We start from the raw sequence: 22987 nt of genomic DNA on the forward strand, positions 1-22987 counted from the left end.
TGTGTCTGTTGGTCATCTGTATATCTTCTTTGGAGAAATGTCTGTTCAGGTCTTTTGCCCGTTTTTCAATTGGGTTGTTAGTTTTTTGTTGTTGAGATGTACGAGTTCTTTATATATTTTGGAGATTAGCCCCTTATCAGATATATGGATTGCAAATATCTTCTCCCAATTGTTAGGTTGTCTTTTTGTTTTGTTGATGGTTTCCTTTGCTGTGCAGAAGCTTTAACATAATTATTATATGCATTGGATTACATAAAATTTTCTTAAATTGATTACAATCATCTTGGCCTGGGTTTTTTTTCCTGTTGTTGTTAAGCTTGGATTTGTGGAGTTATTCTCTTAGAAGACACTTTGGAGGCTGAAGGTGTTATTTGGAGTGGCTAATGCAGGGAGGACAATTAGAGAGAAAGGAGGGCTGTTTCACGTGGTTCCAGAAAAACTCAGAGAACGAATGCTGAGCTGTTTTGCTTGGCGCACGTGGTAATCCAGGAAGAGACAGATGGACGGATTTGTAGTCGGGGTCTGGTCGGTGATGTTCTCCCAGCTGACTACGAGGCTTTCCGGGCCTCCCCCTGTGAGGGTGAGCTCAAGTGAGGAGACCAAGCAGTGTGCCCGGCAGGAATGAGGCGTCGTGCGATTCTGCTGGTCTTCCCTTTCTCATGTTGCTTAATTTTTCAACCCTATTCACACAGGATTTATTATTATTCATATTTGTACTTTCTTTTGAAATGATCATGTGTTTTTTCCAGGGGTCTTGTTTTCCTGTCTGACGGTGGCACATAAGCGTGCAGGCACCTTTAGGGAACCTGACAGAGGACACGGAATTATCTGATCCTACCGTCAATCCAGAAAAGGAGATACCACGTTCTGTTAGTGATAAACCTCAAACTTCAAATAGTATTAACTTTAAAAAGTTAGGGGTGGTGTGTGGTCATATGAGCAGTTGAGTTATTTCTGATCAAACTAGCTTGTACGAGTCTGTCCTTTCCAGCCCGAGGTTGCCCCCCGGGGCTGCACATTAGCAGCCCCCGAGGGCTCTGTCGCACATGGCACTTAGCTCAGGGCTGCATTTGCCTCATCTTATTCTGAATGTGTTTAATAACTTCTGTTGTTATCTTGAAAATGTCCTTTGGGAGGGGTATTTACCAAAAGCCTGGACTCTCACAATGAAATGATATTACTCTAGATATCCGCCAGGAATTAGCTGTTCTGCTGGGCGGGCGCTCTGGCCTCCGCTGCCATTCCAGGGCTGTGCTTCGGACAGGCACTCAGGCCAGGCCTGGAGCCAAAGCCCACCTTATTGTGATTCCCTTAGCACATTAACCTTTCATGAGCTGTGGATATTGTAGAAATTTCATAGAAAATGGCTTTAGACCATAGCTTTATTTTAAATTCAAATTTAAAAAATAGGCCATGAGTTTATTTTTTATGATTATATTATTATACATTAGTAGCCAGCCCTGATGGTCTAGTAGTTAAGATCTAGTGCTGTCACGGTGCTGCCTGGGTTCATTTCCCAGTCAGGGAACCACACAACCATCTGCCCGTTGTCATACTGTTATAGCTGCGTGTTGCTGTGATGCTGAAAGCTGTGCCACTGGGATTTCAAATGCCAGCAGCGTCACCCATGGTGGACAGGGTTCAGTGGAGCTTCCAGACTAAGACAGACTAGGAAGAAGGACCTGACCACCCACTTCCAAAAAACTGGCTATGAAAACCCTATGAATAGCAGTGGAGCATTTTCTAACATAGCACTAGAAGGTGAGAGGATGGTGCAAAAAGACCGGGCAGGGTTCCGCTGTGCTGAACACAGGGTCGTTAGGAGTTGGAATCGACTCGGCAGCACTAACACATACATTAATATTATTAAAAATATATATTACTATAGTATTATATACTGTGCTATATTCTGTGATACAACAATTGGTATGACAGCCTCTGCTTCTGAAGAGCTCACCCTGAAGAGGCGAAAGAGAAGACAAACATCAAAGAAACAATTTAGATACAATATGATGAGATTCATTCAGTGTGGCAGGGCACAGAGAGGAGAGTAACTCATCCTCCAAAAGCATTGGAAAAGCATTTGGAGGGAGGGGGCATGTAGGCCTCCATCCGCAGGAGGAGGGAGGAAGGTCAGTCAGGACAGACGGGTGGGGAGGGAACGTGCCTCGTGTGCTCTGAGAGCAGTGAGGACATTAGAAGAATCACCAAAGATTTCACTGGTTCTTTCTTATTCCCTTTTAGATTTTATAGGCAGTATTATGAGCTGCTATCTTTTTCACTTAGTCGATGTGGCTAATGACTTCACATGTAAGGGTCCTGTTTTTGTACTTAAAAAGCTAACTTTATGGCATTGTAGCTGGGATGAATTATTCTAGCAGTCAGCCAAGGCTATTTAGCTTTATAGAAGTTGGTTCCAGTCACTAGACTCCTGGTCTAATGTCCCACGTGGCTGGGGGACCCTAGAAGCTTTGCCACCTGTGTCATGTGAAGCAACAGCATCTGTAAGGAGGGAGTAGCCCATATTGTAAATTATTTGCTATTTAGTCTTATTCTCTCTACTATTTCCTATTAGGTGGGACCATAGGAAGTTGTCACTTTTGTAGGGAAAAAAATGTATAAAAATTGGTAACTTCATGTTCAACCTGTAACACTGAGGGCAGCACCCAGAAGCATGATGTAGTGGCAAGAACATGCATGCATGTTGGGGAGGCTGAGTTTGGTCCTCCCTGTCCTAACCATCTGTGAGTCCTTGGGCTTATCACTCTCCCTTTAACGAGCTTCTTTCCTGTCAGTAAAATGAAAGCTTGAGAGAGATCACGATCTCATCTGGGAGACTGCTCCTCACGGGGCTACATCACAATCACTTGAGGGCCCTTATCAAGCCCTTCCCCATCTAGGTTCTGGTACCCCCTAACTGGGGGGATGCGCCCCCTGCCACTCCCTCCCCAGAGCTATGTGCAGATGGCGCTGGATCCAGTGCTTCCGCGACCCCAGAAAGCGATGGCTAAACTTGACCTGTACCCTGAGGGTTTCAGGCTCAATATTTACAACGGAATCAATGGTATTTCCATGTTATTATTCAAGAGACTCCAATACATCAGTATTCTCTTTTCATATTGTGGGTCAGATTGTGGCTGGTTTTGGCCCCAGGTTGATGCAAAAATTGGAGAACAACATGAAGACATCATTTGAGGTGTAAGAGAGATGATAAAAGTAAACACAGATAAAAGAATTGGAGTGCATGCCCAAGAATAAGCAGCGTGCCAGAAATGGGGTTATAAGCGGATCATCAGACATGTCCTACTCCCCACGGCACAGAGGATTAGCTGTCACTCCCTACGAGAATTGCGGGCTTGGTGAGATGAGACTCTTGTCTTAACCTGATCCCCCTTGGAAAAGTTATTTGAACTCTGGTGCTCACTGTCCTCACTCGTAAACTGAGCTAATATTAACTACCTTGTAGTGCAGTTTGGAGGATTAGAGAAAATATCAGAAATAATATTTAGAAAATAGTAAACGAATGTAGTTTGGTTATTTTCGGAAAAACATTCTGCTATTGCTCCTTGGGGGAATGGGGAGAGTGAATGTCACCTTAGGAAGGAGGAAGAGGTGGCAACCACCAGTGGTTCTCAGCTAGGGTAGTGTCGGGTGATTTTGCCCCCCAGAGGACCTGTGGCAACATCTGGAGACATTTTTTGTGTCACTCTGGGGGTGGGGGTCTACTGGCATCTAGTGAGTGGAGGCCAGGGATGCTGCTACACACCCCACAATGCACAGGGTGGCCCCCACAAGGAAGAATGATCTGGCCCAGGATGTCAGTGGTGCCAAGCTTGAGAAACCCCAGTATAAAGGGGTTTATAGAGCTGGACAAGAGGGAATGGGGGCCCAAGGGAAGAGAGGGACAGAGTAAGGATGGCCCGTGGTCAGGGTATGTCCAAGCCCCCTCTCCTGGTGATGGTGCTGAGCAGGGGCTGTGAGTCATGGGAGAAGCTGAGAGCAGAAGGTCTTGGCCTTACTCCTATGTGTTTCTTGGAAAGGGGGGCAGTCATCAGCTGGGCCCCTAAGCCAACGTGGTGGCCCTGAAGGAGTGGTCAGGCAGGGGGAGGGTGCCTGAATTAGCCTCTCTGAGTTTGGGGGGAAGGGAGCCAGACTTTCCCTCATGCCCATGTCCTAAGCCCAGGTGTTCAGTTGGCTCTGAGAGATGCTGTGAGCCTGCAGCAGCAGGGGACAAGGAGACCTCAGCCCCAGGCTGGAGCCAGAGGGGCAACTAGAGGAGAGGCCAAGTGTCAAAGAGTAGGAGCTGAGATGAGAAGGAAGGTGCAGAGAGAGAGCAGCCCGAGGCTTCCCAGGTGGGGCCAGGTGTTCTGCTGTCAGCAGATAGTTTGGGGCCTCCTGCCGCACCTGCTACCACCGCTGCAACAACACACCAGTGGGTGAAAGTGAGACCTGCTCCAGGAAATAGAAAACTACCTTTTCTCTGCAGACCCAAGCAGTGGGGTGTTAGCTATTTGTAGCATCACGTGTGTGAATGCCTAACAGGTGTCCATAGCAGGTCCTAGAAAATAGCAGGTCACCTTCATCATCTGCATGCTCGCTGGTCTGCTGGGAAGCAGTCTGTAGGAAGAACTCTAATAGTGACTTTGGTCCACCCAGCTGTGTCAATGAGCCAGTCTTCCAACGCTGCTCCAGATGGAGAAACTCTCCTCACGTATCCTCATGTCCCTCCCGCTGTACTTCTGTGGTCTGCACGCACCTGCAGAGTCAAGGTCACTCTCCCTTCAGGTCCCAGAGTGTCGTGAGATGCATCCTTGACCACCCTGTGGCAAGGGACCCCTCCACTGGTCAGAGTGGGCCTCAGTACATGGCACTGGTCAGAGATGGACCACCAGTGGTCCCCAGGCAGCTATCTCCCCTCTCCCCGCCACCTCCCCCGTCCCCCTACTCAGGGTTTGGGAGTTCCAGCCCTTGTGGGGCTCCAAGCTGGTGTCTACCTGCGGCTTTCCACAAACTCTCCCTCTGCCCGGAGCCTCCTTCCCAACCTTCTCAAGAGCTGGAATGTGGTGGGGTCCCACCTGACCCCACCTATGCCACTCCCGCCTTCCAGGTACCCTCTAATGGGCACTGTGTGTTTTTACCTTTTAATTAAATATAGTAAGTTTGACTTTTTATGTGTGTACAGTTCTAACACTTGTCTAGATTCATGTAACCACCCCTACAAACTGTTCTGTCAGGGTACAGAACAGTTCCATCGCTCCTCCCAAAATAAGCCCCTCATTTTGTCCCTTTGTAGTCTCATCATCCTCACACCTGTAGCCCCTGGTGACCCCTGATCTGTTCTCTGATACTATAGTTCTGTCTTTTTGAGAATGCCTTATAGGCAGTCTCATCAGCCTGTAAGTTTAGAGACTGGCTTCTTTCATTCAGCAAAGGCCCTTGATATGCATCCAGTTTGTTGCATGTATCAGTGGTTGACTTTGCTTTATTGCCACGGTGTGGATGCGCCATGTTTGTCCATCCATTTACCTGCTGAAGGACATTTGGGTTGTTTCTAGTCTTTGGTGATTATGACTGCTGTCTTGCTTTTATCACTACTTGAAATGATCTCATCTGTTCATGTGTCTGCTTGTTTATTATTTGTCTCCCCTAGAACACAGGCCCTATGACAGGTGGGGTTTTGTTTGTTGTAATGACCACCATCTCCAGTAACTAGAAGAGTGCTAGGTACACAGTAAGCCAACAGTTGTTGAATAAATTAAAGAAGAGTGGTTATATGGCTCTCGTGCCCATTTGAGTCAAAAACATTCCTGTATTTAAATACATCATGGACAGAATAAACTACATGCCAAGCCCTCTGCCCTCTCTGAGTCCAGTGGGCTCCCCTTCCATCATGGCGGTAGTTGTGCTTTGATGTGATCAACAATGGTCTTGTCTGAGTCTAGTAATGGTGAGTGTGACCAGAGAGAGTGGTCCACTGTGGTTATTACTTTAATTCATTGACGCTTGGCCAGGCACACTACATGGATCATCTCATTTACTCCTCACAGCAACCATTGGAAGTGGGTACTGATATTATCCCCATTTATACAGACAGCAAAATCAAGGCTGAGAGAGGATAAATTACATAGCTTGCAAAGTGGTGGAGAGGGAATTCAGGCCAAATCTGTTAGTTTGAACTCTGTGATATACTGCCTGTGTATTGCTTGGGCTGCCGTAACTAAGTACACAGACTGCGTGACTTAAACAACATAAACTTATTTTCCCACAGTTCTGGAGGCTAGAAGTCGAAAATCAAGGTTTTGGCAGTGTCAGTTTCTCCTGGGGCCTCTGTCCTTGGCTTGTAGCTGTCCATCTTCCTCCTGTGTCCACACATGGTCATCCCTCTGTGTGTGTTTGTGTCCTCATCTCCTCTTCTTGTAAGGACAACAGTCCTATTGGATTAGGGCTCAGCCTAGTGACTTCATGTTAACTTAATTACCCACTTAATGACCCCATTTCCAAATGCAGTCACATTCTGAGGTCCTGGGGCTTAGGACTCTGACATATAGATTTGAGGAGGACACAGTTCAGCCCATACTACTGCCACTTTCAAATTCTCTTTTACCACCTGACGATGGAAATGTTTGGAGCCATCTAGGAAACTTGCAAATTCTGTCCTTGTGGTTCTGCAGCTGGTTACGGAATCACATGAAAAATAGTAGCCCAAGGGAGGCTAGTTTGCTAATTACTGCATGAACTTAGGGCTTGATACTAAAAAATAAACAATATGCATACAGAAACCCGCCGGAGGGCCACTCCTCGGTCACCTGCCACTTGGGTCCTGTGTGAACTCCCCTGTGAATCCTGATGCCTGCCATACATGGTGCTTGAGTCCCTGTGAACTTGAAGGGGCGGGGTCCCATCTCACTCATTGGTGTCACCTGTAGAGCCTAGCGCAGTGTGCTGGTGCACAGAAGTTGCTTTTAAAGCTTGTTATGAAGTATGCATTGACGTATGAAGATCTCTGTTTTCAGGGCCCGTCGGAGGAGGAGAAGATATGATTTACCTTGCTTTCTTAATTAAAGTACTTTCCCTAAACATTGAACCAAGTGTTCTTCCATATTCCTGTGGTCACTAGAGACCTCCTCCATCAGAGCACCAAGAATGTCTTTTTTATTCTGAAAATAGTTTGCTCTAAAGTTACTGAAGCAGACATGAGGCATACCTATCAATGTGGGGCCTGCTAATTGGTGCCTGAGCAAATTTCTGGGGACCGAGGACAGCCTGCTGCTGGTGGCGAGGAAGCTGTAGGTGCCAGCTGGTCTGGGATGGCAGAGTTCCAGCTCTCCTTTTGGTCCAGGTGCATTCTATAAACAGGGATTTGTGCTGGGTCATGAGCCAAAGAAGGAGAGCCAAGCAGGAGTCTCTCCACTAGCCCACCTGGTGACTGTGGCCGCTCCGTGCTCGTTGCACAGAGCCCCGCTTCAGATGAGGTGTGAGAGCCTTGGCATCCCTGCCTCAACCTCCCCAAAGCCCCAGGGTTACCTCCTGTGGCTTTTCATCTCTGCTAGCTCCACATCCTAATAGTTTTGTTAAATATCACACTGGTTTTAAAACTATAGTTTTTGACATTTTAAGTGATCTTGGCGTACTTAAGACATTTCATTGCCTTTTCTTCTTAGCTCTTTTCATGGCATATGCATTTTTGCTGTTTTCTGAGCACAGTGTCCATTTGGTTATTTTCCAGTGTATCCAATCATAATAAACAACAAGGGAAGTTTAATATAAAGAATTTTTAGTGTAACAAGGTATCAGAGTAACAAGAATTGGTTAGTGATGTGAAGAGAACTCTAAAGAAGGTAGCATGGCAGACACAGCAAGTAGCCCCACCCCTAGGGCTGGGTAGTGCATCCAAAGAAGGAACAACACTAGAAGTGGCTCCCCACCCAGGGTTGGGGTCCAGACCTCAATTGGAAGAGCACAGCCATGGTCAACTGGATGGCAGAGGTCACTGAGGTGCCCCACTGGTGGTGCTTGCTGGGAATCTGCACCCTGGGGTGCCAGGAGAAGCTCTACATTTCGTGACTCTCAGAGAAAGCTGCACAAAGGCACGCCTGGGGAGGTGCCACACCAGCAGCACTCCCTGGGAAAACACAACCTGGGATGCCCACAGGAGGATGCTATGTGCTGCAGGCCATGTACACGGCAGGAGCCAAGCACTAGCAAAGCTGTGCACTCAGGAAGCCAGGGGCTGGCTCTGTAGGAGCCTGCCAGAAGCATCACAGTGGAATCAGGAAGAGAAAATGCTTCCTCCTCTAGTGTCCTTCCAGGGCTCTCTACTGGCAAAGCTTAGCATTGTGCCAGCTAGCAAAGGGCCCAACTCTGTTATTACAGAACTGGCAATGAAGGGTGAATTTGAAGTAGAGAGATGGTAACTTGAGTTATGTGCCAGTTATGGCATAGCCAGTTCTAAGTTGGTTTCTTCATTTTAGAGAAATGAGACTTTTGAAGCATGAAGAGCTCCCACAAAGCTCGCTGGTTCTCAAATACAAGTTTTAGTGTATCAAAGCTAGATTGAGAAGAGGTATAAGGAGAGAGATTGGGGGAGAATTACCTACTGTAATCCTGACTCCTCTAAGAGCTCTGTTAGCTGGGGACCTCATCTGTGCCTCATACCTGTGAAGGGAATTAGCAGTTGTCATATCCATTTTGCAGGTGAGTCTTAGGGGTTAGTAGGCTTGTCAAAATCTCTCAACGGGTGGCAGAGATGGTTTTTGAACCCAGGTCTGTTTTTCCATTTTTTTTTTTGTTATACTTCACTGTATTCCCCAAGTGGGGATTCACATCTGAGTAAAACTCAGCTTCTACCCTCAGATGAACTTACCATGGGGTAAAGGAGACACAGATTCCCAGTGATAGAGTGGGTGTGGAAGACTGCTGCGTGTGGGAGGAGGTGGCCTCAAGCTTCTGAACTGGACTATCAGGTTATGATGGGGAGAGACTGGCTTTCAATCTCAGCGCTGGTGTAGTGGGTTCTGATTGGATCTGGGGCACAAGAGGAGGACAGATGGAGAGTTTTACATTTGCTCATAGCTCTGGCACTCGCGTCAACAATTTCATTGTCTTAAAGGCAAATTGAACCACTGTTTATTGAGCACTTACTTCTACAAGGTTCAAGGAACCATCACGGGTACTTTCCCAAATTCTGTCTCATGTACTTCTCACAAGAACCAGGTGGGTAAGCGTTATTAGACCCATTTGATAGATTAAAAATAGTAAGGATTGGAGAGGTTTACGTTCCCAAGTTTATTAGCTGGTAAATGGAAGTATATGGTTCTATCCAAGCTCATCGGACTCTCCAGCCAGGGTCCTTTCATCAAGTCATATTAATAGCGTTAGGCTATCAAATAGGCAGGATCCTGCACACTACAGCCTCTTTTACTGTCATCAATCTGGGATACTGAGTACCTAATTAAGCACACTTACCACATTTTTTATGGCTTTGTGTAGTAATGCGTGGCCTTTCCTCCATCCTCAGAATTCTGCCTTCAAAGAGGCACCTCTGGGAGGATGAGGGTGAAGTCACAGGTGAAAGATGAACACAAGGCTATAGCTACTTTTACCATTAAGTGGACATAAAGCCTGATGATTAAGTAACTTGAGTGGAAATGAGAATGCTTGGCTCTATGACGCTCAAAGATGAAAAATGTCAGGGAAGTGGGAGCGGTGTGGGACTGGATACAGCCGGCGTGGCTGGAGGTGCATGGGCCCTGCACATAGGACTGTTTATATGACCAGAGCAGTGTGAAAGGGGGACCAGAAGACCCTGGGCAGGCAGAGACCATCCCCAGGGAGCCCTGTAAAGGGAATGGCATTCATAGCATCGTCTCTCTGACTGCAGGCACCTCATCAGTGCTCCGAAAGCAAGGCTTCAGTGGTTTACCCCGGAGTGAGGCTCTCAGATGGGTGAAAATATCTGACATGGAGCATTTTATTGAAATGCAGCAAAGTTGCCCAGAGAAGTAATTACATTTAAGGATAGACTTATCTGGTATACTCCCCTGTAAAACAGCAGTTCCCTAAAAAGTAATATCAGTTGGTCTATGAATATACTTGTTCTGTGAAATGAAATAATACCCAACCCAGGGATGGACATGGCTCTTTCATAGACATAGGATGTCTGTGCGCTTCCATCATTCTGTCCTTCAAATCCAATGCCCTGGGTTAATTAAGCTAATAACCATGAGATGGAGGGCACAGAACAAACAGACAACCACGTTCAACCGCCGTAAGAGACCAGTGTTATTGCTCTGTCCACTTTACAAATGAGGCCCCGAGAGCTGAGACAGTTCCCTCAAGGTCTCCCGGCCAGTCTTTGGCCAAACTGGGACAGAAAATCATGTCCTTTGACTCAAACTCCTCTTGGGCTCCTCTAGGTCATTCAGTCCCGGGTAAAGGACAGCACGTAAAGGTGGTGTCAGCACTCCTTTGACTCTGAAAAGTGATATCTACACAGAGAGGTGATAGGATGGGGGGCACAGGTGTACATTGTCCTCACCAGGCCTCCTCACCATGGGTCCTCTCAGAGCCGCCTGGAGATAGATCCTGTCCATTTGGGAATGGGGCTGTATGTGCCAAAATTTTAATTAATTAATCACTAAAACAGCCCATTAGAAAATGAGCAAAGAATATAAACATAGAGTTTGCAAAGAAGGAAATAAAAACAACAACCCTAGATGGCTGTTACATATGTGAAGAGATGCTCAAACTTATTCATAATAAGAGAAATGCAAATCCCCAAAGTGAGATACCATATCAGAATGATAAAGGCCAAAAAATTGATAACACGTTGAGCTGGCTGAGAGTGTTAGGAGAAAGACGCACTCATACATTGCTGGTGGGAGTATGCTGGCATAATGTCTATGTTGGAAATACCTATCAGTGTTAGAAAACATACATTCACACATGAAAACAAGGATATTTATTGCATCTTTGTTTTTAAGCACAAGAATTGGGAAACAACCTGGCCATCAGTAGGGAATTGGTAAATAAATCTTGGCATATTCATAAAATGGAAAACATGCAGCTTATAAAAAGAAAGAGATAGATGTAGACCGATCTGAAAGATTTACTGCCAAATGAACTTCAGGCAATGTGCAGAAGAATGTGGGTAGTAGGAGTGAAGAAAATCAGATTACAAACATGTGCATCTCTTCTTGTTAATGTATAGACAGTTTCAGGGAGACATACGAGGAGCGGAGAGCAGTGTCTCCTCTGGGTTTGGAACGAGGTTCCTGAGGAACAGAGCAGAAAGTCCTCATGGACTCCTTTGAGCACTTGGAATTTGGCACAGGTAGCAAAAGATGCATGTATGATAGAATCCCAGGGGTCTTCCCACCTCATCATCTCTTGTTACACTCGACTTGTGCATCAACTTGAGAGGACACAAAGCATCTGATGTGAGCCTTGTCATCCAGAGGATGCTGGCCACATCCCTCTGCCTAGATGCCCACGTCCAGCTATGCCCTTTGTTCTGGGGAGGGTTGGCACAGGTCTCCTTTGTTTCTGGGATCACAGAGTGACCTTCCTCTTTCCCCTATCCCATCAAGATGGGGAGGAGAGGCCTCTTTGGAGTGAAATAGGTTGAGGGGAAGGGCTGTTCCCTCTCTGGGTCTTGTCCTTCCTGATTCTGGCCAGGTAAGAAAAAAATATCCTCTTTCTTTTCGCTACTCCTTATATCCCCCCTCGCTTCCTTTTCAAATCTTCCCTTAAAAGCAATAAGCAAAATGTCTGAATGCAAAGGAGGGAAGAGGTGCTATAAATAAGAAAATGATGGATGCAACAGGAAAATAAACCCACAGCTAACATCTCACGCTATGACTCAGTCACCTTTTGATTTCTTTTTCTTGATTTTTCAAATTAAAAAAACTGCAGGGAGGAAAGGTCTTGGGGCATTTTCTAAAATCAGCAGTTAGTAGGTGGTATACAGGTGAAACCTAGTTATTTCTCCCAATGAGATAAAGTGAAAAAAGACTGGAATCATGGGATCTCTGAGAATCATGGCCCACTCTCCGCGGGGCTCTGCGCTCTGAGCCTCATCGTCTCCCTATAATCTTCTGAGGGGGAGCTGTTAAAACCATCGTGGACTCATGGATTTAAACCTATTCATGTACTTCAGTCCATCGCAGTCTTGATTCTTTGTGATGCTCAAATTAGCCCTGTGTGGCCAGTGGATACCACTTCAATTAGGCTTCTATATCCTTTTAAAAAATTGGTTTTTATTTGAGATAATTGTAGATTCCCAAGCATTTGTAAGAAACACCACAGAAAGATCTCATGAACCCTTTACTCGGTTTCTCCAGTGGTAACATCTCGCAAAACTATAGCACAGCGGCACAACCAGGGTTCTGACATGGATAGAGTTTGCGGATCTCACTCAGGTTTCTTCACTGTGACTTGTACCACGTGTAGAGTGCTAGGTAACTTTATCCCCAGGTATGTCTGTGTACCATCACCAGAGCCAATGCAGATGGTCCCCTCACCAAGGGGTCTCCCCTGTCACCCTTTCATAACCACACCCCCTGTGTTCCTCTACCACTCTTGCCCCATCTCTGACCCCTGGCAACCCCTGATCTGTTCTGCATTTCTATCCTTTTGTCATTTCAAGATTGTCGTATAAGAGGAATGATACAGTACGTCACCTTTTGGAATTGGACTTTTTCACTCAGCATAATTCCCTTGAGATTTGTCCATAGCATACATATATTAATTTTTATTGCTGAGTGACAGTCCATGGTGTGGATGGACCACAGTTTATCCGACCATTCACACACTGAAGGACACCTGGGGTGTTTCCAACTTTTGGCTATTGTGTCCTCTTTTTCTTTTCTTGGCTTACTGTGGATTACTTGAACATTTTTTTTAAGATCCTATCCTAAAAATGACTTATTCATAGTGCTTTTGACTGTGTCTCTTTGTGTGATGGCTCTGGGTATGACAGCATACACGGGACTTGTCACAATCTACTGGTATTGACATCTTATCACTTTGAGTCATGTGTGGAAACCCCACTTCCCCATTTTTAAATAGCATTGTCTTTACTATCAGATGGGGATATAATTTTTGTTTCAATCATCAAATACGATTTATGAAACTCATGAGGAGAAGGATAGTCTATTGTATTTACCCATATTTCTGATCTTTCTTCCTTCCCAATGCTCCAAGATTCCTTATCATCTTTCCTTTCTGTTTGAGGAACTTCTTCAATCTTTTTAGTTTTTCTTCATCTGAGAATGACTTTATTTTCCCTTCATTCCTGAAGGATATTTACACCTGGGTACAGAATTCACTGTTGACAATTCTTTTCCCACAGCACTAAAAATGTTGGACTATTTTCTTCTAGCCTCCATGGTTTCGGATGAGAAATTTGTGGACTTTTGAGTTGATGTCCTCTATCAGTAATGTGCCATTTTTCTTGGGTTGCTTGCAAGACTTTTCCGTCTTCGGTTTTCAGAAGTTTAATTATGATTCGGCTCGGTATGGATTTCTCTCAGTTTATCCCATTTGGAGTTTGCTCAGGTTCTTAATTCTATAGGTTTTGGTATTTCATCAGTTTTGGGAAGTTTTCAGCCATTATTTCTTCCAATGGTCTTTCAGCCCCACTCTGTTTCTCCTCTTCTTCTGGGACTCCAATGATACGAATATGGAATCTTTTATTATTGTCATACAGGTAGGTCCCTGAGGCTCTGTTCACTTTGTTATCAATCTGTTTTCTCCTGTTGCTCAGATTGGGTAAGCATATCGATTGGTCCTCAAGTTCAATGATTCTATCCTATGTCACTTCCACTCTTCTACTTCAGACCATCCGGTGAGTTTTTTAAAATGTCTGTTTGCTTTTTTCAGTTCTGTATTAGCCATGTGCTTTCCATCTTTTTCATAACTTCTATTTCTTTGTTGAGATTTTCTGCTATTTAATTCATTTCAAAACAACTTTTAATTGCTTGTTGAAGCATTTTTATGATGATTGCTTTAAAAATACCTGCCAGATCATTCCCACATCTGATTTATCTTGATATTGGCATCAGTTGATTGCTTTTCTTATTCAATTTGTATTTTCTCTGGTTCTTTGTATGACGGGTGATTTTAAATTGTATTGTGGACATTTTGGCTATTATGTTAGGAGATTCTGTAAAAATCTTTTATTTTTACAGGCAGTCATCCTACTTAGGTTTAACAGACATGTCTCAGCCTCTTTTGTGGGATGTGATTCCAACAACAGTTTAATTGTCACAGTCTTTGTGGTGTTATTTCTACCTGTGTGGTTTATCGGGTCCCTTTGAGGCTCCCACTGTCACTCATGCTGCTGCCTGAAGGAGCAGAGGGGTTTCTCCTCCACATGGGGGATTGGAGTCTTGGACAGGAGAGGATGCAGCAGGCCAAACTTTGCTGTATCAGGAGCCCTCCAGCTGTGGGGACAGGGAGGGTGTCCAGACCAGGCGACTTGTTGTGGCAGAAATCCCTTGCTACCGTCTCTCAGCTGCTCAGTGTCTGGGGGCTGGGCGCTTGTTGTGGCAAGCTCTCCAGGCTGATCCACCCCATCTTCTCCACCCTCCCGAGGGAAAAAGAGAAGTTTCCCTGGCTGCTTATTATCAGCAAGTGTTCTGACTAATTCCCTTGATGGTGTTTTCAGCAGGAGTCCTAGTCCATCCAGGGAAGCAATGAGCCTACCTGGGCTGCATTCTATTGCCGGGTTGTTGGTTGGGAAAGGCAGGGTCTGTGTCAGCTTCTGTTGAGTGGGGGTCATAAGACACCCTTCTGCTGTGTTGTGCCTCCAGTCCTAGGGTCCCCCACCATCTTGCCTCCTCCTTCCACCTTTCCAAATTCTCTTTGGAAGCCTCTTGCGTTGTTTCCAGGGTGTATGGAGGTACTTGGCAGGCAGGAGCTAGGAGAAACAAGGTTACCTTGTCTTGTCTGGACAAGCCCTCTTTTTCTAGGTTCTTTTGCATGACTGTAGTGCTCTTTGACAGCTGCTCTGCTATCTGGTAGGAGGAGATTCTCCAGTCTCATGTCTGTTTCTCACCTCAGTCCTGGAATCAGCCACTTCTCTGACAAGTTCTGATTTCTTTTAAAGGAAAATAGCATTTGTCAATCACACTCTTGGTGCTAAGGAAGTGCATTGCTATTGGTCATTGTTTCTAGACCTCGCCGGGGGACACAGCTCACGTTTGATTCATGTGAGGTTTTCCTACAGCTTATTGGTAATTTGTCATTTTCTTTTTAAAACTACATTTCACTGGGATTTTAAAATCTAAGATCGCAGAGATGGCATTCTTTTGCTTAGAAATATTCCTCTGTATATGTTATAGGAATTTTTCATATTTAGTAGCTTTGTTTTCTAATATTATTAAGTTTTTTTAAATTATTTAAGTATTAGTGTTTCAGTTATTTTAAATATTTAAATTAATATTTAGTGTTACTATCTAGATGCAGCCTAATATTTTAATAAATATTAAGTAATTTAAAATTAGACTTTGCAGAGATTTGTGTATTTTATTGTTTATTGAAGTTAATAGCTCGCGTATTTATTATTTTCCTTTTTCTCCAAGTCATTTATTTTGTAGTTTATCTTTTTAAATTTCTTCTTTCTGCTTTCCTCATATTTGCTATATTATTATTTTATTGATAGATTCAGTGAATGCTTTGTTGATTAATTTTCACTTTTTGACTCAATAACAAACTTATTTGGGTCTGAATTTTGGTTATATCCAATATATTTTTATAGCTAATGTCTTTGTTATTTCTTATATAATCATTTCCTAAATAATGTCCTATAATTCAAGAGTTATTTATGATAATATTTAAAATTTTTAATTTGTTGATTTTAAAGGTGCTTGCACACACTTTTGCTAAGAATTTTTAATTTCATTGTACACACCTAAATAATTTATATGTTTGGGGATTTTACTGGCAATTTCTTTGTGCCCTAGCATATTATTAGTTTCAGTAAATTTTTCTTGGGTATTTGAAAAGTGAGTGTATGTATATATAAAATAAATCACAATATTTAACCTGTTTAAGTTGCAACAACTGGCTATGTAAATATATATTCATAAATATATAAAATGTATTATACATATATATGGTGTATGCTTGTGTATTCTCTATTTGTAGATTTAAGATTTTTGTAGATCTTCTAAATTGGTTGCATTAATAACGCTATCCAACCACTGCTTCTCTGTGTGCAGTTTTGACCAATATAAGTGGTATTTACTGAGCATTTACCATGTGCCAGGCCTGGTGCCAAGATATTAGACCATTAATTTATAATATTCACAATAACCTCTACCCCCATTTTTCTTGAGGCCTAAAGCTGAGAGTTTAAGTAACTTGGCTGGAGACCACGCAGCAAATAAGGAGCAGAGCCAGGGTTTTAATCCAAAACAGAGATCTTGTTCAGGACTCGAGTTTTCAAGTACTCTCTGCCTGGTCTTGCAAAGGCTCAGTGCAGCACATTAATATCTCCTACTGTCCAATTCTTATCAAATTCTTTTCTTATTTCTGGTAGTAATTATATATTTTAATGATCTGTTATTGGGTGCCTAAATACTAATCATTGTGAACTGTAAATGTTTTTCACAATGAAATGATCTTTGTTCCATTCATCCTTTTTGCCATGACTTTGATTTTGTCTGCTATTAATGTTTACAGTGATTTTGTTTTTGCTTGATTTTAAAAATGTTTTGTCTACAATTCAATATAAATATACAGTTGGCTTTGATAGATTTGTCTCTGTAATAGAACATAATATTAACTAAGAAAAAGGTTTTATTTTGTTCATAGCTATATTTTGAGCACTTACACCTGTGCCTGGCTCATAGACCCTCAATAACTATTGACTAACTTAACTAAAGGAGCCTAAAAATCTTAGCCTCTGAATTAGGACTTTTTACCTATTCAAAGTTATTGTCATAACTGGCAACTTTAGTGTTATTTTTGTCATCCTCCTTTATGGTTTTACAATTTATGGTTGCCTTGTCATTATTTTTTTTCCTCTCTTTTGCCAAAGGAAATTGTTTTCTAGAATCTATTTTTCTCCTTTGTTTGCTACCTTCTGGTTTTTAATATCATGCGTATCCTCTCCCCAGTTATCAGTACTGGGAATCAGTTCTTTCTTGTGTGAGAACTTGTGCATACCTTTACTTTCTCTCCTCCCCTGCCTAACCCCTCCTGCCTTTCATTGATGGAGCCTAGAATATTTACAGATTACCATTACACTGACAATCACTATCGTAATAGTAAACGATTGGTGTTTATAATTTTTATTATAACTTTTCTATTATAATTTTTATTATAATTTTATATCATAATTTTTATAATTTTTTACTTCAAAAATTATTATTGGCATTTGGATTAGGTTTAGAGCTTTGTTAACCATTATTTAAAATTAATTCTCTATTTGAATGGTTTCATGGCTCATCATCATTTTGATATTCTTGTCATGTTGCTTTAACTTTTGCTCAGGTTGTCTTCAGGTAGCTTTTTCAGGAGCATTCACTGGCAGTATGATTTTCTTCTCCTTGGATGTCTGAAGATGACTCTGTGGTCTTTGCTTTTGCAGCATAGCTTGGCTGGACATAGGAATTCTTGGTTGACATTATTTCCCCCTCAAAACTCAGTAGATTCTGCTTCATTGTCTACTGACCTTTAATTTTGCAGAGAAGCTGTCTGAAACCACATTAATTTTTGTTCCTTTTTAAGAAACTTCTTGTGTACTCCTCGATGCATGTAGTATTTATTCTTTTAATTAGAATTCCAAGTTTCACAAGGTTGTTAGGCACTGGCCACTTTTTAATAATTGCTGATTATAAGAAATGCTCTTTAAATTTGCAGACTCAGGAAGCAACAATGAGTTTTCTTCCTTCTATGATGACTGACTCCATTCTCTGGCCCCCTCTCCTGGGCTCTGAATCCTCGTCAGCTTAGCTCTCCTGTGTCTGTCCTAGAGTGCCTCTAATTTTTCCTTTTTCTTCTTTGTCTCACGGCTCTCCTCTGAGTGCTGGGAAGGTGTCACAGGTCTGTTCTGCATGGCGACTTGTTCTATTGACGTATTCAGAACGCTTCCGGGCTGTCCCACTCTTGCCTTGAATTCAGCAGCTGTGGTTCAGTCTTCAGGTAGCGTCTCCTCCTGTCAGATGGTTCCTTCTTCATCACCATCTTCTCTACTTTCCTTGACTTGTCTTGAAAATACAAAGCAGCGATTTTCCACATTTTCTCCTATCTTACATTAAATCAATTCCGTTAAAGACCTTTATTCTGATTCATACATTGGCCTCATCTTTTGACTAGAAGAATCATTTTATACACCCACTGGTATTTTCCCCGGCTTGTGCCATCCTTAGAAATAGAGGATCATGCCTCCCCAGGGCGGGCAAATAACACAGACATTGTGCAAATCCAAGCCCCTCAGGTTCATATGAAGGCAGAAGGGAGAAGTTTAGAACTGCTGCAGCTTTCCTGTACTGTTTCAGACAGCTGGCAGCCAAGCAGAGCAGGAGAGATGCAGGACCAGGGAGGGATGGAGGCAGCGATGCCCAGGGCTCCAGCTTTGCGCCAAGGAGGAGCTCGTGTCCTGTCCTTGGGCCAGGAGCTGGAACAATCAATCCTCTCTTTTCTGTGGTGGGTGCTTTTCAGGTCCCGACCTGGTGTGACCTGTGCCATTTTGAGGGTCTCCTCATGACTCCAGGGAGATGTGGTTGGACTCCCAAGCCCTCTTTAATCTTGTGTCTTTGACATTTAGACTATTTTCAGTGCTAAAAATATAATAATGTTGTAATAGACAACTTCACGGATATAGCTTTCTTTAAATTATTTCCTTAGGATAGAGTCTTTTTATCTTCAGAGAAAAAAGCATGGACATTTTCTGTGGGTCAGTAAATATGAATATTTTTGTAAAATTATTTTCAAAAATCTTATGCTAATTTGCTCTGCCAGCAATAATAAATGAATAAATACTACCAGTTTTACTCTACCCTCAATAGTGTTGGGTATCCCAAAACAAATACGTAGATATTAGTTGAGAATGTATTTTTGAGGAGGAAATGTGGACAAACGTTTTATTTTGCCAGTATGTATTGGGGATATCTGCTGTTCCCGACAATGAAATAAGGATTGGGGACACCGTGGTGAACAGGTGGGGACAGCTGGATGGAAAGAGCCTGGAAAAGAGGTCTTGGGAGCTCACCTTAGGTATGAGGGCAGTGGAACCTGTCGCCTTGTCTGGGGAGGTGTCGGCCAGCCTGCAGGTGGCAATGGCAGAGCTTTGCTCTGATGGCCAATCAAGGTAATGCTTCTCTCCCTGGTGTAGCTGCCACAGCACTGAAGAGTCTTCCTAGTGCAGCTCAGCTGAGCTAGAGACATAACCAGATATGCTTTATTTTGCAGGCTAATTATACTTTTTATTTTGTGGACAAGCTAAAGACTTTATCAGAAACATTGCTGAAAATGTATGCCATTTTCCAGAGCAATGGAAATGGCCAGATGCTCAACCAGCTGCAGGTGAGTGGTGGCTCCCTGTGCCACCAAGGGCTGGGGGAACAGCTGGTAGGGGGTTTCTGTGAAATTAGAGTCGTCCCTTAGAAGGTTCTACAGAATCTCCTCTAGCATGGTTTTCCCAGTTGAGTAGTAATATTGACATAAAAATTTGATATGTATGAATACTTTTTAAAAAATATCCAGTGTTTTACCCACACAAGATGTTACCATTGTGAGAATGATTAATTTATTAATATTTACATGTGCCTTAAGTTTCATAATTTAAATGGAGACAGAATTTTATAACCTAATGCTTTTTTGAGTGGTTTGCATACTTTTCAACTGTGGGTCTATCAAAACGATCAGTTATCATTTTCTGATATTCTGTATTGACAATGTAATGTATTCCAAAATATGTGGGCTGTGGTTTAAAATGACCCAACTCCTTCAGAACCTGACAATTAACTACAAAACTTTAATCAGGGTAGGTCATAGAGTAACTTTTGGGGCATTTGTGTAGCTCTAACTTACCTAAAGTCTCACAGCATGAGAAAATATGCCTGCATTTGTATTCTTGTTTGGCTTATTTCTAATGCATCAGACGAATAGTTCAAGGTGATTCAGAGCATGGACTCAGGAGCCCAATTGTCTGGATTTGATTCCCAGCCCTGCCCCCCAGTGCTGTGTGATCTTGGACTGGTCACTGAACTTCTCTGTGTCTTGGGTTTCTTACCTGTGAAGAAATAATAGTGGTTATGAGCTGTAAGTGACTTAGATTAGGTAAAGCACTTAGAATAATGTTTGGCGCACAAGAAATGCATCTGTGTCAGGGTCCTCCTAGAAGCAGATGCCAAGACGGGGTTACATGTGCAAGGATTTTATTATGGGAAATAACTTTTAGAGCAGAGGAAGAGGGAGCATGGGAAGGCTGGGAGCATGCTCGTCAGACAACGATGCAGGTCTGACCCTGAGAGAAGTAGAGAAGGAGAGAGGTCGGGTGGGAGCACCCTAGACGGCCCTGCCATTTAGTGAATGCATCATCATCTAGCTAAAGTCAGCTATCAGTGCGGGAGTCCTGTGTCACATGGGCCCTGTGGCTCTTAGGAATGGGCCTGACATAGTGGTCGTGGGCTAGGAGCAGCCCGAGGGAGGTGTGGCCCCAGGGCAAACTTTATTGCAATATTCTTCTTTAATTTGTTTGCTCATGGATTATTTTGTTAATCCAGGAATCAAGCAGACTTTTTCTGCTTGATTCAGATAGTGAATAGTTTAGGCTTTGTTACATAAAGTCTCTGCTGCAACTACAAATAATTACATGCAATATTATAAGCTGCAAATTGAGACTGCTGCAAATTGCCGAGATTAAATGACTAATAAGTACCCTGCACAATGTCTGGCAAATAGCTAATAGCCAATGAAAGAAGACAAATAGGATCCAAAAAAAAATAAAAGTGCACACCAAGGTTCCATAATGAGGTTCTGTCATCCCTAGACCAGTCAATAAAATCAATATATAAGGAGGCAAATGTGAGGAAAGAAAGAGCTAAATGCAGAAGGTGGCCATCATATGAGAATGCCTTCTCTGAAGTCCCCAAGTTATAAGGTTGTGTGGTAAAACAAAGTCAGGATAATATATGAATATTCTCTAGAGACCTGACAAATTCCAAAATTAGTCCCCACTCAGCTATCGTGCCATGCTTAATCCTGGCGTTGGCCTCACTGCCTCAGTATTTTTCTGTCCCAGTCTCCTGGGGATTGCTGGGTGTTGTGAGTATGTGGCAGGACAGTGCAAGTAAACTCATGCCAGCTGCAAAATAAAGATGCAATTTCATTACGTCGATGAAAATAATCTTGGAGAACTATCCATGGTAAAACCATTGACAAATGAGGCAGAGTTGGAACCATCAATAATGAAAGAAAAGTGATACAAATGATAACATGAAAGGTGCTGCCAGAGATGATTAGAATATCGAAGGATTAAGAGAGGGTTTTGGGAAATGCTGAAACCTTTCCTTAGTGTTCTTATAACAATGACCCGCCTCTGTATAACTGGCCTTTGGAAAAAGCAACGTTAAAGATTTATGTAAAGGATCACCATACAGTTTTGTTAGAAAATTTTGCCAAAAAGCCAACACTTACTTCATTCTTCATTTTCAATATTAGTGCATAATTACAATTACAACCTAAATTGTCATAATTGTTACTTTTGTTATTTAAGATAAAGTCCCAAGCAAATGTTATCCTATTATTTATTGTGATGTTTTAGAACCTCTTTTAAGATGATTCACTTTATGTGCCTTTTTCCTGTATAATGATACTTCGAATAAACCTAACAAGTATTATTCAATAAGAGGAAATGATGAGATTTTTGTTAAACTATACTATTTTCCTTTAGGAATCCCTGAGAAACAAATTTATAAGGAACTTTATAGAAAGCCAGTTGCACATTGATGTAGACGAACTGACTGAGAAGCTCCAGGTGTATGGTAAGTGGGGTTGGGAGTGGTAGGGTTCACCCACCCAGATGGCTCCCTACTCTGGCCCACCCTCTGGCCATGAAGTTTCTGGGTGACATTGACAAGTCACTCTTCCCCTCCCACTTTCTGGTTTCTCATCTATAAAATGAAGGGCTTGAACTAAATACACTCCAAAGTTTGTTCACACCTGAAGTTTTCTGATTTGCTGATTCAGGGCTTGCATAGTAAGAAACCTAGTTAAAAAGGAAGGCTTCTGGTCTGAATACAAGAATTGTGAATTATAAAGTCAGTTTATAAAAGAAATTACTATTATTGAGTTAATAGTCAATTAAAAGCAGTTACATTGGTTTGAAAATGTTGAGCTCAGATAAAAAAAGGCTGTCAATTAGCAAACAGTTATTGCATCTCTACAGTTTATTAATCCACAAATTCATTTACATTTTCTGAACACACAGGGAGAGTCAGGTTCTGGGCAAAGGTCTGGAGATCCTGTCCCACTATCCAGTGCAGGGAAGCAGATGACATGTCTGGAAACAATGGCGCTGCAGCAAAATCAGAGTTTGTCAGGCGCATCCCAGGGATGTTCTCAGGATAGTAACCCTCTGGCTGCAGAATGGAATAAGGAAAGATTCCCTGAGGGAAGGAAGGAGGTCTGGTGATCTCAGGTCACTGTCACCTGGCACTCTGCTTGTGCACAGGAAGGGGCTAGCGTCTGCCTGGAACAACAGGATTAGGGGAGGAAAAGGAACTTTATTAAGTACAATACTTTGCTTTTATAAAAAAAAAATTTGGTGAATTTACTACTTTAGAAAGGTTAAACTATTTTAAAATAAACGTTACCACCTTAAATCAGTTTTTCAAGTAATTGAAGCACATCTTTTTTTTTTTTTTTAATGAAGTCGTTCTGGAAAGCTTATTGTAACAGAGCCTCCATCATGTGTGTTGGAGTGAGGACTGGCTTGGTCTGAGAGGTTTTCTCTCCAGAACCCAGAGGCTCTCAT

General features: G+C 42.8%; 1 protein-coding gene across 1 annotated transcript in view; it reads left to right on the top strand.

Moving 5' to 3' along the window:
* Nucleotides 1-22987, top strand: part of ABCA13 (ATP binding cassette subfamily A member 13) — a 448014-nt gene that overhangs the window by 168000 nt on the left and 257027 nt on the right. The window contains exons 29-30 of the mRNA XM_058534839.1: nt 19420-19533; nt 21905-21995. Coding sequence (XP_058390822.1) covers nt 19420-19533; nt 21905-21995 — 205 coding nt within the window. The remainder of the gene's footprint in view (nt 1-19419; nt 19534-21904; nt 21996-22987) is intronic.

Source organism: Diceros bicornis, chromosome 41, assembly GCF_020826845.1.
Source record: "Diceros bicornis minor isolate mBicDic1 chromosome 41, mDicBic1.mat.cur, whole genome shotgun sequence".
Classification (NCBI taxonomy): domain Eukaryota; kingdom Metazoa; phylum Chordata; class Mammalia; order Perissodactyla; family Rhinocerotidae; genus Diceros; species Diceros bicornis.